Source organism: Lactuca saligna, chromosome 4 (assembly GCF_052625555.1).
Source record: "Lactuca saligna cultivar CGN05327 chromosome 4, ASM5262555v1, whole genome shotgun sequence".
In the NCBI taxonomy this organism is placed as follows: Eukaryota; Viridiplantae; Streptophyta; class Magnoliopsida; order Asterales; family Asteraceae; genus Lactuca; species Lactuca saligna.
The window spans coordinates 6,566,003-6,578,033 of NC_136420.1; the positions used below are offsets into that span (position 1 = coordinate 6,566,003).

The 12,031-nt window shown below is 35.0% G+C and overlaps 3 protein-coding genes across 3 annotated transcripts; 2 read left to right on the forward strand and 1 right to left on the reverse strand.

Annotated features, from left to right (window-relative positions):
- The first annotated feature begins 4,529 nt into the window (after window positions 1-4,529).
- LOC145039240 (zinc finger BED domain-containing protein RICESLEEPER 2-like) lies at window positions 4,530-5,884 on the forward strand. Its single transcript, XM_078987322.1, has 5 exons — window positions 4,530-4,659; window positions 4,755-5,450; window positions 5,525-5,589; window positions 5,656-5,725; window positions 5,814-5,884. The coding sequence occupies exons 1-5, from the start codon at window positions 4,530-4,532 to the stop codon at window positions 5,882-5,884; spliced, it is 1,032 nt and encodes a 343-aa protein (XP_078843448.1).
- A 490-nt stretch (window positions 5,885-6,374) lies between these two features.
- Window positions 6,375-7,480, reverse strand: LOC145041126 (uncharacterized). The gene has a single exon (XM_078989064.1). It carries the CDS (start codon window positions 7,393-7,395, stop codon window positions 6,640-6,642), a length of 756 nt encoding a protein of 251 aa, XP_078845190.1. The 5' UTR covers window positions 7,396-7,480; the 3' UTR covers window positions 6,375-6,639.
- Window positions 7,481-8,454: 974 nt separating this feature from the next.
- Window positions 8,455-10,941, forward strand: LOC145039241 (uncharacterized). The gene is made up of 4 exons (XM_078987323.1): window positions 8,455-9,359; window positions 9,479-9,917; window positions 10,224-10,441; window positions 10,524-10,941. The coding sequence occupies exons 1-4, from the start codon at window positions 8,455-8,457 to the stop codon at window positions 10,939-10,941; spliced, it is 1,980 nt and encodes a 659-aa protein (XP_078843449.1).
- The last annotated feature ends 1,090 nt before the right edge of the window (window positions 10,942-12,031 follow it).

Consider the following 12,031-nt stretch of genomic DNA (forward strand, 5'->3'; position numbering starts at 1 on the left):
AAGCAAATCTTGTTGCTTTACCGTAGTGGCGGAGCCAAAATAGTAAATGCAAAAAGTTTCTTAATATTTAAAGTCGTAAATCAATAAACATGTAATTTAAGCAAAATTTACAATTGAATCCGCATAATAATCATGTCTTGAAATTGATCAACAATATGGTCATCAAGAACTCGTAAAAAGATCATTTTCAACAAAAATGACTAAGCAATCGTTTAAAACTTGATCATATATGTTATTCCGCAACTTATTCTATATATACTTGTTGTAGCAACCGGAAAATATATATTTTACATAGTTATCCTACCTCACACATTAAAAACATTGTAAAATTCCTTTAGTTGGAGGTACAATAACATTAAGCATGTTTAAAAATAATTATATATATTATATTTTTTCGTGAGGATGTTGTAGTACTTCTAAGGCCACATGTAGCTTCATCGCTGATTTTACTTATACAAAATACAAAAGAATGACAAGTGTGTATACGAAAAATAATTATTACTATCACAAATAATTAAACCATTAATAAAACTGTTAAAATTAATTTTAACTAGTTTAGACATCGATTGTTACAGTCCTAGAGTTAACTTGTATCAGTTGGATGAACTTAAAAAGGTTTAAAAAACAAAGAAAAAATGCGATTAGTTAAATTTATATGAAAAATATGTAACCTTTCACAAAAGCTTATATAGATTTATGATAACCAAATAAATTATTATTGTCTCAATATCGAGCTTTACCTAATTTCGATCAAATTTAAAATAAATAAGCATTTGCACCATTATTTGTTGTATTTGTTTTCTTTATTATTACTAATTACTTGTTAAGTCCGTTTTTAATATAATTTTTTCTTTATTTAATATATATATATATATATATATATATATATATATATATATATATATATATATATATATATATACACACACACACACTAGCTATTACCCGCGCATAACGGTGGGGACAAATAGCTTCTTTCAACGATATTTTTTTAAAGAAAAATGTTATGTTCCAAAAGAAAGTTCATGTCGTGGGTGAGAGGAAGAACGGTAGTCGTGATAGTGGTTGGTTGAAGGCGGAAGGAAGCAGAGCGGCTGTGGTGGTGGTGGTTATACTGTCTTGGTTACTGGTTAGGGTTCTTCGAGAGAGTGTGCGTATATTTCTTACTTTGAAGGGATTACGAAAATAGATATTATGAGATGGCTTGTTACCAATGTGAGAGAAGAGCTCCTCCATAAATTGTTGACATTGACCGCTTCAAATGGCTGAAGTGTTGAAATTGACGGGTTCAATTTGCAAATGAATTTTTCTATTAATTTGATACGAGATTTTTAGGGGATAAAGGATAGGGTTAAAGTTTTAATATTATTATATTATAAATGGATTGTACTTCAAGCTTAATAGTTTGGACGTCTTAAAAAAAATAATATTATTATATTCAATCTATTTATAAAAATAGTTAGATTTCTTTTATAAGTAGTATATATATATATATATATATATATATATATATATATATATATATATATATATATATATATATATATATATATATATATATATAGGGGCGGATTTAGGGGGGATTCGGGGTGGCACCGGCAACCCCTAAATTTTCCGGCCACAGTGGAAAATTTTTCGAAATTTTTAAAATTTTTTATTTTTTCTACTATCGTGCAACCCCCTAATATATATATATATATATATATATTAAAAGCTTCCTAGAAAATAAAACACCTCTAAGTAGGGGTGAGCATTTGGACCGGTGATCCGGACCGGACTGGTGAACCGGACCGGACCGTTTTTTTGGACCTCTGGGCTGGTTCTCGGTTCTAAGTTTTGTATCCGGTCCGGTCCGGTTTTTTTCCCGGTTCGGTCCGGTTTTTACCGGGTCCGGGACCGGTTGGACATGGTAAAAAAAAAAAAAAATTATCGGCCTTATTATACCATAGCAAAAGCGACGTTCCCTTTCCCATAACACGTAATACGGTAATAGACGATAATTTCCAAACCAAAAAAAACCTCCTTCGATGTCGATCATCTCAAATCCCAAATCGGCCCTTGTCTTTTTTGATTTCTGAATCGCATCGCAAGCAGCAAGCAGTAGTCGTCTAGTCGATGCCAAGCAGTAGTCGATGCCCAATTGTGAAACTCAAGTGTCGATTGTGATTTCTGTATCCTCAATTCGCAAGTAGCCAAGTAGCAATTCGTCGTTTCTCTCAAGTCTCAACTCTCAAGTGTCGTTTCTCTCAAGTCTCGATTCACTCAAGTCTCGATTCACAATTAATGGAATCAAAAACCGGGATCGCTAATTGGATTGCACTTGATGATGATGAAATTCAAGTAAGGGTTACGATTTTTGGTTCTTTTTTTGTTAAATTTTGTTGAAATAACAAACAATATTGTTATATTTAGTTGAATACTTGTCAAAACAAAATTATTGTTATTATATGTAAACTAAGGTTATGTTTTTTGGTTGAAGTTTGTTAATATTTGTTGAAAGTTATAAAGTATGTTGCTATATTTTGTTGATTAATTGTGAAAAAGTTTGTGTTTTGATTGCATGTAAACTAGGGTTATGAATTTTTGTTGATTTTTGTTAATTTTTATTGAATGTCATAAAGTATGTTGTTATATTTAGGTTATTTGTTGGTAAAAAAAACTTATTGTGATTGTATGTAAAGTAAGGGTATGTTTTTTGGTTGAATTTTGTTAATATTTGTTGAAAGTTATAAAGTATCTTGCTATATTTTGTTGATTAATTCTGAAAAAGTTTGTGTTTTGATTGCATGTAAACTAGGGTTATGATTTTTTAGTTGATTTTTGTTAAATTTTATTGAATGTCATAAAATATGTTGTTATATTTAGGTTATTTGTTGGTAAAAAAAACTTATTGTGATTGTATGTAAAGTAAGGGTATGTTTTTTGGTTGAATTTTGTTAATATTTGTTGAAAGTTATAAAGTATCTTGCTATATTTTGTTGATTAATTGTGAAAAAGTTTGTGTTTTGATTGCATGTAAACTAGGTTTATGATTTTTTTGTTGATTTTTGTTAATTTTTATTGAATGTCATAAAGTATGTTGTTATATTTAGGTTATTTGTTGGTAAAAAAAACTTATTGTGATTGTATGTAAAGTAAGGGTATGTTTTTTGGTTGAATTTTGTTAATATTTGTTGAAAGTTATAAAGTATGTCGTTATATTTTGTTGATTAATTGTGAAAACATTTTTGTTTTGATTGCATGTAAACTAGGGTTATGATTTTTTGTTGATTTTTGTTAAATTTTATTGAATGTCATATAGTATGTTGTTATATTTAGGTTATTTGTTGGTAAAAAAAAATTATTGTGATTGTATGTAAACTAAGATTATGTTTTTGTTGTTGACTTTTGTTAATTTTTGTTGAAAGTCATAAAGTATGTCGTTATATTTTGTTGATTAATTGTGAAAACATTTTTGTTGCGACTATATGTAATGTAGGATACGAATGTTGATGAAGAGGAATTTATTGAGGATACACCACAAATCAATTTAGTTGATGATTCGGCAAAAGATGATCAATCAAATGTTAACAAACGAAAAAGAACAAATAGCAAAACGAAAACAAGTCACAAAAAAAAAAAACAAGTGGCAAAGAAACATCCTCTTGTTGGGACTCATTTGATAAAGTTATGATAAAAGAGGATGATGGTATGGAAAGAAGATATGGAAAATATCAATGGTGTGAAAGGCTACTAAAGGCGGATGTGGAAAGGAATGGGACTTCTAGTTTACTCAAACACGTAGATCGGTGTCAAAAAAACCCGAATAAGCTACAAGATCCAACTCAAACCAAATTGAATCTAAAAAAGGAGTCAAATGGAGATACTAGTGTTAAAACATGGAAACACGATGATGTAAGGATCAAAAAAGCATTACTTAATCTTTTTGTGGTAGGCGAATTACCTTTCAAGTTCGTTGAAAACGAGGCTTTTGTGGAATACACCAATGCACTTAATGCTAAGGTTGTGTTGCCATCTAGACATACAATATCCCAAAATGTTTCCAAATTTTACATAGAAGAAAGAACCAAAATGCTTCAATTTTTAAGTAACCCAAAGACCGCTATACATTTGACAACGGACACTTGGACGTCTTCTTGTCAAAGGACTACTTACATGGTGGTCACGGCTCACTTCATAGATGAGAATTGGATGATGCACAAGAGAATTATAAACTTTAGGGAGATAGAGAGCCATAAGGGAGAGGATATGGGCCGAGAATTACTCGATTGTATTGGGGAATGAAAAATGTCATGACCATTACCTTGGACAACGCCGCTACAAACGACAAGGCAATGGACTTTTTGGTCAAAAAGTTGCCCAATCTTTACAAGGGTGGAAAGCATTTCCAAGATAGGCGTATGGCTCACATTTTAAACCTTATTATAAAGGATTGACTAAAATACCAAAACTATCATGTTGAGTGTATCCAAAAGGCGGTACGGTACATTAGATTGTCACCACAAAGAATAAACAAGTTCAAGAAGGCGATGAAAGATTGTGGATTACAAACGAAAAAGTTTCTATGTGGTGACACTCCTACCCGATGGAACTCGACTTTCGAGTTATTGAAGTCCGCATATGAGTTACGAGAGGCATTTACGGAATTTGGCATAAGAGGTAATATTTATTTTTAAGTTATATATCATCTTTTCAGCAAAATTATTAAGATTTTGTTTAGACTATAATTTTGTTTGTTTATGTATCTTTGACAGATAAATCATATGAAAGGGATCTCGGTAGAGTACCGGAAAATTATGACTTTGAAGTTGTAACCGAAATGGTGAAATTCTTTGAAAATTTCAAAACAAAAACAAAGCTTGTTTCGGCTACATCAAAACCTTTGGTAAATCTTTTTATCAGGGAAGTCTTAGATGTGGACATACATCTAAGAAAGTGGTCAACCAAACCAATGTTTCTCGATATGGTAAAAGATATGAGGACAAAATACGAAAAGTATTGGGGTGCATACAACAAGATGAATGATTTTATGTACTTTGCGGTTTTACTTGATCCTACCACCAAATCACCTTTTTTGTTACATGCTTTTAAAAAAATGATCGGGTACATGGAACCATCATTGACCCCCGCGAGCATAGACATAAAAGCACGTCAAATGGTCCGAGAGGTTGAGAATATGATGGAAAATTTATTTATGACCTACTTGGAACGATTTGACAGCGGTGGATCATCTCAACAAGAAACGAGTCAAATAGCCATTGATGTTGATGATGATAATGATTTTTTCGGTGATTTTCTTTGTACGGGAGGTAGCAACTCGGATCCAACAGATAACGAGTTACGAACTTATTTGAAAGAGAATATAGTTAATTATAAAAAAGATTTCTCAATTCTCGGGTGGTGGAGAGTAAACGCAATTAGGTTCCCAACAATTGCTCGGATGGCGAATGGTGATTCCTTTTTTTTATACTTTCATAATTTATTTATAAATTAATGTTATTACAATTTAATTCTTTGTTGTTAGATATATTGGCGATACAAATCTCAAGTGTAGCGTCCGAGTCCGCGTTTAGCACATGTGGTAGAGTTGTAAGTGAGTATCGGACTAGTTTATCGACGTTGATAGTTGAAGCTTTGTTATGCACCCAAGATTAGGTGAGAAAGTCTACAAATCCGATAATTGACAACGTTGATGACATCTTGAACGATGATGATATAGCTTTGGGTAAAAAAAAATTACAAGCTTTGTTCTTTTTTTATACAATATTACTTTTTATTAAATACTAACAACATTTTCATTTGTGTTTATGTAGAGATTGCACAAGCTTTAAATATATTACATATTGATAACAATGATAAGGGGAAGAAGCCAATGGAAGATTAGATTATGAGTTTATGAAGTTTGTTGTTTTGATTGCTTTTAAAGTTTAAACTTTAAACTATGTTTTTTGTTGCTATGGTATTATTTTTGTATGTTTGTGTTTAAATTGTTAACTTTTGTTGGTGAACTTGAAATATATGTTAGTTGTTTTTATTTGGAAAATTAAGTTTGCAAGTTATAATATTTTACATCAATGTAGATTACTTATACTTTATGCAACTAAAGTGGTACCGGTCCAAACATGTCCAAAAACCGGAAAACCCGAACCCGGACACGGACACGGACATGGACACGGACACGATGCATCCGGTCCGGTCCATGATCCACGATTTTCTCCCTAACCGGTCCGGTCCAAGAGCCGGTCCAGTCCGGTCCAAATGCTCACCCCTACCTCTAAGTTCTAATAAGTGGGAACGAGTTAAACCGTTCAAAAGCGACATAGTAATTAACCTTACAAAACACAAGTTATCCAATTATATATGAAGTTATATACTTATTGACAATCAAAACGGCCTTCTTTTACTATTTCTTTCACACTTAAGAAATAAATATAGACAATCTTTACTTGTAATTCAGACACTATATATCCACTATTTCACATTACAATCAATCCTATACCTCAACAACCAAAAACCCTTAATCAACATAAACAACTTATTTCTGAATGGCATATGCTTCGACCATAATATCAGTTTTGAATAATTTCTTTATTGTCGATTAAAAAGTTAACCAAACTTTAAAGAAATCGATCCCCACATTCAGTAACGATGTGGTCGAGTACGAGGTGTGAAGTTCAATTTGTTATCTCGATTAGCACCAAACCTCATTTGATGTTCACCTTGAGACTGATCACCCTTATGATCAAACGAGTTTGGTCTCCCCATGGTTGGTTCATGGAATGAGTCAGGTCGCCCCATGGCTATGGTTGGTTCACGAAACGAGTTAGACCCCACCTTATATGGTTCTTGAAATGAGTCTGCAGGTCGCCCCATGGCTGGTTCACCAAACGAGTTAGACCTTGATCCCATATTGTATGGTTCTTGAAACGAGTTAGGTCGACCCATAGTTGGTTCATGGAGTGAGTTAGGTCGACCCATGGTTTGTTCGTGAAATGAGTTGGGTCGACCCATGGTTGGTTCATGAAGTGAGTTAGGTCGCACCATCTTCGGTTCACCAAAAGGACCACTCCGGTCCATGGTTGGTTCACCGGTTGCAGCCACTTTAGCACTAGCAAACCTCTTATCGTATCCAAACTCAATGTCACCATCTTTGGCATTACGCATTTGCATTGCATGTTTCTCTTTTGTTGGAAGGTTGTGCTTTGATGGTTTTGGTTTTGGTTTTTCCACATCTTGACGCTTATTGAAAAGTCTTCCAAGAAAGCAAGCGACTGCAGAAAGGATTATGATCACTGCTAGGACAATGAAGACTGCCCCATATGATCCATTTGAGGAGTGGTTTGAAGTTGGAATAGTGTCAGAAACTGGATACACGGTAGGCATGTCTTGCGACATTTTTCAGGGGTTTGTTTTGGGTTAAATTGTGGAAAGGATCGATGCAAAGAATGAGCAAAGATAGAGGTTGTTTAAGTAAGAGTGACAGTGGATGTGTTGGGTTGTAAAGTGAAGGGTGCGTTTTTGTGAAGAGGGGTGTAGAAGGGTTTTTGAATCCTAAAGGAGTGACTTTTGCTTTATTAAAGAGTTGGATAACCAAATATTCTTTCATGTCATTTTATATTATATGGAGTACGTAATAGTGTGATACAATAATTCAGTTAGTTTTAACGTGATAATATGCTCAAATCAATTTATATATGCAATGATGTATTTTCCAATAAAATAATAGTAAGATACTTTTAATTTTCATCTATTTCAAGGCCAAAAAATCTAGCCTTTTTTTTTTTTTTTTTTTTTTTGCTAATAAAGAGTTGTTTATGATTGGTTTGATAATAATTTATGATACAATATAACAATTGGTATACAGAAATCATTACCAACCGGCAAATATAAAAGTGTTATTTTTTCTAAACTGCCAAATAATGTTATCTTTGTACTTGAATTGACGAATATATATTTTCTAAAATGATGAAAATTACCGTATATATTTTACTAGATATTAGGCATAAAAATGTTGGAACTTTATATATAAAGGAATTGCAAGTTGGCAATTTCCTTGTATCCCACATTGGTGGGGGAAGAAACTTTTATGGGTTTATAAGCTTATTCCCTTAGTAAGCTTTCAAAGGCTTTAGTGGATCAAAGGAATGGGCCAAGCCCATGCGTGCATAGTGAAGTAAAAACTTTGGTTGGTTTTATTTTTCTGTCTTGTGTTTAATTCGTCTAATTACAGGAGAGTCTTCTTCTACCTTTCTTATAATCAGATCTAATCGAGAAGGATAGATCTGGTTTCTGGACGAAACTCGGTAAATATAACAATAATACTTGGATCTATTATTCGCAACTAATCGACATATAATTCTCAATATTATTTGTCGGTTTCCTTGCACGTCTATTAGTTTGTTATTTACAACAATCTTAAAGGTTTTTATTTTATTGTGATCAATCAATAGACTAATGGACTCTACTGCTAGCCTCCACTTCATGAACCAAGAGTTTGCCAAACTTGACCAATTCGATGATCAGAACTACACTCGTTGGGCCGAAAAGGTCAAGTTCATGCTTCATATCTTGAAGCTCTCCATTGTGTTGGACCCAAAACTGGCACCAATTCCTGATGATCTAATTCCCAAGGAAGGGGAATCTGTGGACCCAACGGTCATTGCAGAATTGGAAAAACAAAGGATTCTGCGTAGAGAATCTGAGGAATTGTGTGTGGGTCACATCAAGAATTCCTTATCTGATCGGCTCTATGATCTTTACTCGCCGGTCAAAGATCCTAAAGAGCTATGGAGTGCGTTGGAACTCAAGTATAAGGCACATGAAGAAGGTACTAACAAGTACCTTGTGTCCAAGTATCTTGAGTTTCAAATGGTTGATGACAAACCAATTATGGAGCAAGTGCATGAACTCCAAGTCATGGTCAACAAGTTGAACGCACTCTCCATCTCTCTTCCAGAACTCTTTCAGGTTGGTGCGATCATCGCAAGACTGCCACCCTCGTGGAAAGATTTTTCTAAGAGAATGATGCACAAATCTGAGGACTACTCCTTGGATGATCAGATGAAACACCTCCGCATTAAGGAGGAAACGCGCATCAGGGACAAACGAGGTAAAGTTGGACAAAGTGTGCATCATCACATCATGTGTCCACTGGGAGTTCTAGCCACAAAGGCAAATCTGGGGGACAGAACAAGAAGAACTTTGGACCCAAGAAACAAAGCTTCAAGAAACCAGGTAATCAGAATCCTAACTCAAAGCCAAAAAGGGTCGATCCTTCCCACGTCTGCGGAGAGATTGGGCACTATGCGAGAGAATTCAAAGATCGCAAATCAGTACCGGTTGCACATGCAGTCGAGAAGGTAACTGGCATGGTGGCTAGTGTGAACCTTGGAGAGATTTTCATGATCTCCTCTCTTACTCGAGCAATTTGTGCTTGAGGTTGGTTCATGGACACTGGAGCTACTGTGCATGTTTGTAGGCAACGAGATAGCTTTTGCACCTACCAACCCATGCCTCATGGGACAGTTGTCATCTGTGTTGATGGCCATAGAGTTGAAGTTCTAGGAAGGGGTGATGTTCGGTTGAAGTTCACACGTGGTAAATGGGTGACTCTTCGAGATGTTCTTCATGTTCCTACTATCTCGAAGGGTTTGGTTTCTGCGGACAAGTTTGACAAGGGTGGGTTCAAGATGGTGCTTGAGAGAGGCAAAATTGTGATCACTAAAGGCAGAAGATATGTTGGGAGGGCGAACAACACTTCGGGAATGTATCGCTTGTGTCTTAGTGATGAGGGTAATATGAGTGGTCCTAGTGTTAAGAGTGGTGTTTCTAGTGTTGCTAGTGTGTCGAGTGTTGGTAATGATGTAATTGATGGATTGGTTGCTAATGTGAATGAAGTGAACTTTTCTTGTTATATTGTTTGTTCAATTTCTTTATGGCATAAACGTTTAGCTCACACTAATGTTAAAAACATTGAAAAAATGCAAACTAAAGGTATGTTAAAATATGACACAAAATATTTTGAAAAATGTGAAACATGTGTAAAATCAAAGTTCTCTAAGAAACCATTTCCATCAGTTAAGAGAAACACTTCATTACTTGAGTTGATTCATTCTGATATATGTGAGTTAAATGGAATTCTTACTCGAGGAGAAAAAGGTATTTCATCATATTTTGTGATGACTTCAGTAGATATCTACATGTTTATTTGCTGAGATCAAAAGATGAAGCTTTTGATGCATTTAAACGATATAAGGCTGAGGTTGAAAATCAACTTGAAAGACACATCAAAATACTTCGCTCGGACAGAGGCGGAGAATATTTCAACCAAGAGTTTGACACATTCTGCGAAGAGAATGGAATCAAACATGAGAGAACATCACCAAACACTCCCTAACAGAATGGTTTGGCTGAAAGAAAGAACCGAACCCTTTGTGAGATGGTCAACTGTATGTTGAACCAATCGGGTCAACCAAACAATCTGTGGGGGAAGCACTATTGACTGCTTGTTATGTTCACAATAGGATCACTAGTCGTGTGATTCCTACAAGACCTTATGAGTTGTGGATAGGTAGAAAGCCTAACCTAGACTATTTGAAAGTGTGGGGGTGTGTTGCTTATTCTCGAACTCCCGATCCTAAGCGAACCAAATTGGGAGCACGAGCTAATAAGAGTATATTTATTGGATATGCTCAAAATAGCAAGGCTTACCGGTTACTTGATACTGATTCAGGTGTTGTTGTGGAATCCAGAGATGTGGAATTCTTTGAGGACAAGTTTTCTAAGGATGAAGAAAACTCTAGTCATACAACACCTACAAGTACCTCTCGAGAAATACTCCCACCTCCTCCCATTGTGGAGGAACCAAGGAGAAGTACTAGGGCTAGAATTGAGAAAACCTTTGGAGATGATTTTTATTTTTATTTGGTCGAAGGAACATAAAAGAAAGTGACAAGAGAGGTCATCCTTTCTATTAATTTGGATGATGATCCTAAGACCTTCACTGAAGCCATGACGTCTCAGGATGCTCCTTTGTGGAAGGAAGCAATCAATGACGAAATGGATTATGGGTAATGGAACTTGGGAGTTAGCTGATTTACCCAAGGGGAGAAGACCCATAGGATCCAAATGGATATTCAAGAAGAAATATCATCCTGATGGATCCATATCTGCCTATAAAGCAAGGTTGGTTGCAAAGGGCTATAAGCAGCGAGAAGGGATCGGTTATTTTGATACCTATTCCCTTGTTGCTAGAATTAGTTCAATTAGAACTCTCATAGCAATATCAGCTTTGAAAGGATTGTACATTCATCAAATGGATGTGAATACAGCCTTTCTGAATGCTTATCTCAAATAGGAGATTTACCTGGAGCAACCTGAAGGTTTCGTAATACCTGGACAAGAAAACAAAGGGTGTAGACTTGTTAAGTCTTTGTATGGATTGAAGCAAGCTCCCAAGCAGTGGCATGAGAGATTTGACACCACTGTGACAGCATTTGGTTTTCAGCACAACAGTGCTGACAGGTGTATTTATTCTAAATATACACCTACTTATATAGTAGTTATATGTCTTTATGTTGATGATATGCTGATCATTGGCACTCATCTAGAAGGTATTCTTGAGACGAAGAAATATCTTTCCTCGAACTTTAAGATAAAATATCTTGGAGAAGTAGATACTATTCTTGGTATCAAGGTGAAGAGGACAGGTGGTCAGATTTCTCTGAGTCAATCTCATTACATAGAGAAAATTCTGACAAAGTTTCAACATTTGAACATTAAAGAATTCAATACTCCTTTTGATTCAAGTGTAAAACTGAAGGTGAATTCTGGTCGAGCAGTGGCTCAACTGGAATTTGCTAGTGCAGTAGGCAGTATGATGTATGTTACTCACTGCACGCGACCTGACATCGCATTCGATATAAGAAAATTGAGTCAGTACACGGTTAATCCAGGGACGGAGCACTGGAAGGCAGTGGGTAGAGTACTAGGATACCTGAAAAGGACAAGTACTTTTGAGTTGACATATTCG

Coding starts and splice junctions, on each gene's coding strand:
- LOC145039240 (XM_078987322.1), top strand. CDS start 4,530: ATGAAAGATTGTGGATTACAAACGAAAAAGTTTCTATGTGGTGACACT. Junction 5,451..5,524: donor AATTGCTCGGATGGCGAATG/GTGATTCCTTTT, acceptor CTTTGTTGTTAG/ATATATTGGCGATACAAATC. Junction 5,590..5,655: donor TTAGCACATGTGGTAGAGTT/GTAAGTGAGTAT, acceptor ACCCAAGATTAG/GTGAGAAAGTCTACAAATCC.
- LOC145041126 (XM_078989064.1), bottom strand. CDS start 7,395: ATGTCGCAAGACATGCCTACCGTGTATCCAGTTTCTGACACTATTCCA.
- LOC145039241 (XM_078987323.1), top strand. CDS start 8,455: ATGGACTCTACTGCTAGCCTCCACTTCATGAACCAAGAGTTTGCCAAA. Junction 9,918..10,223: donor TGAACTTTTCTTGTTATATT/GTTTGTTCAATT, acceptor TGAGATCAAAAG/ATGAAGCTTTTGATGCATTT. Junction 10,442..10,523: donor ACCGAACCCTTTGTGAGATG/GTCAACTGTATG, acceptor TGTTCACAATAG/GATCACTAGTCGTGTGATTC.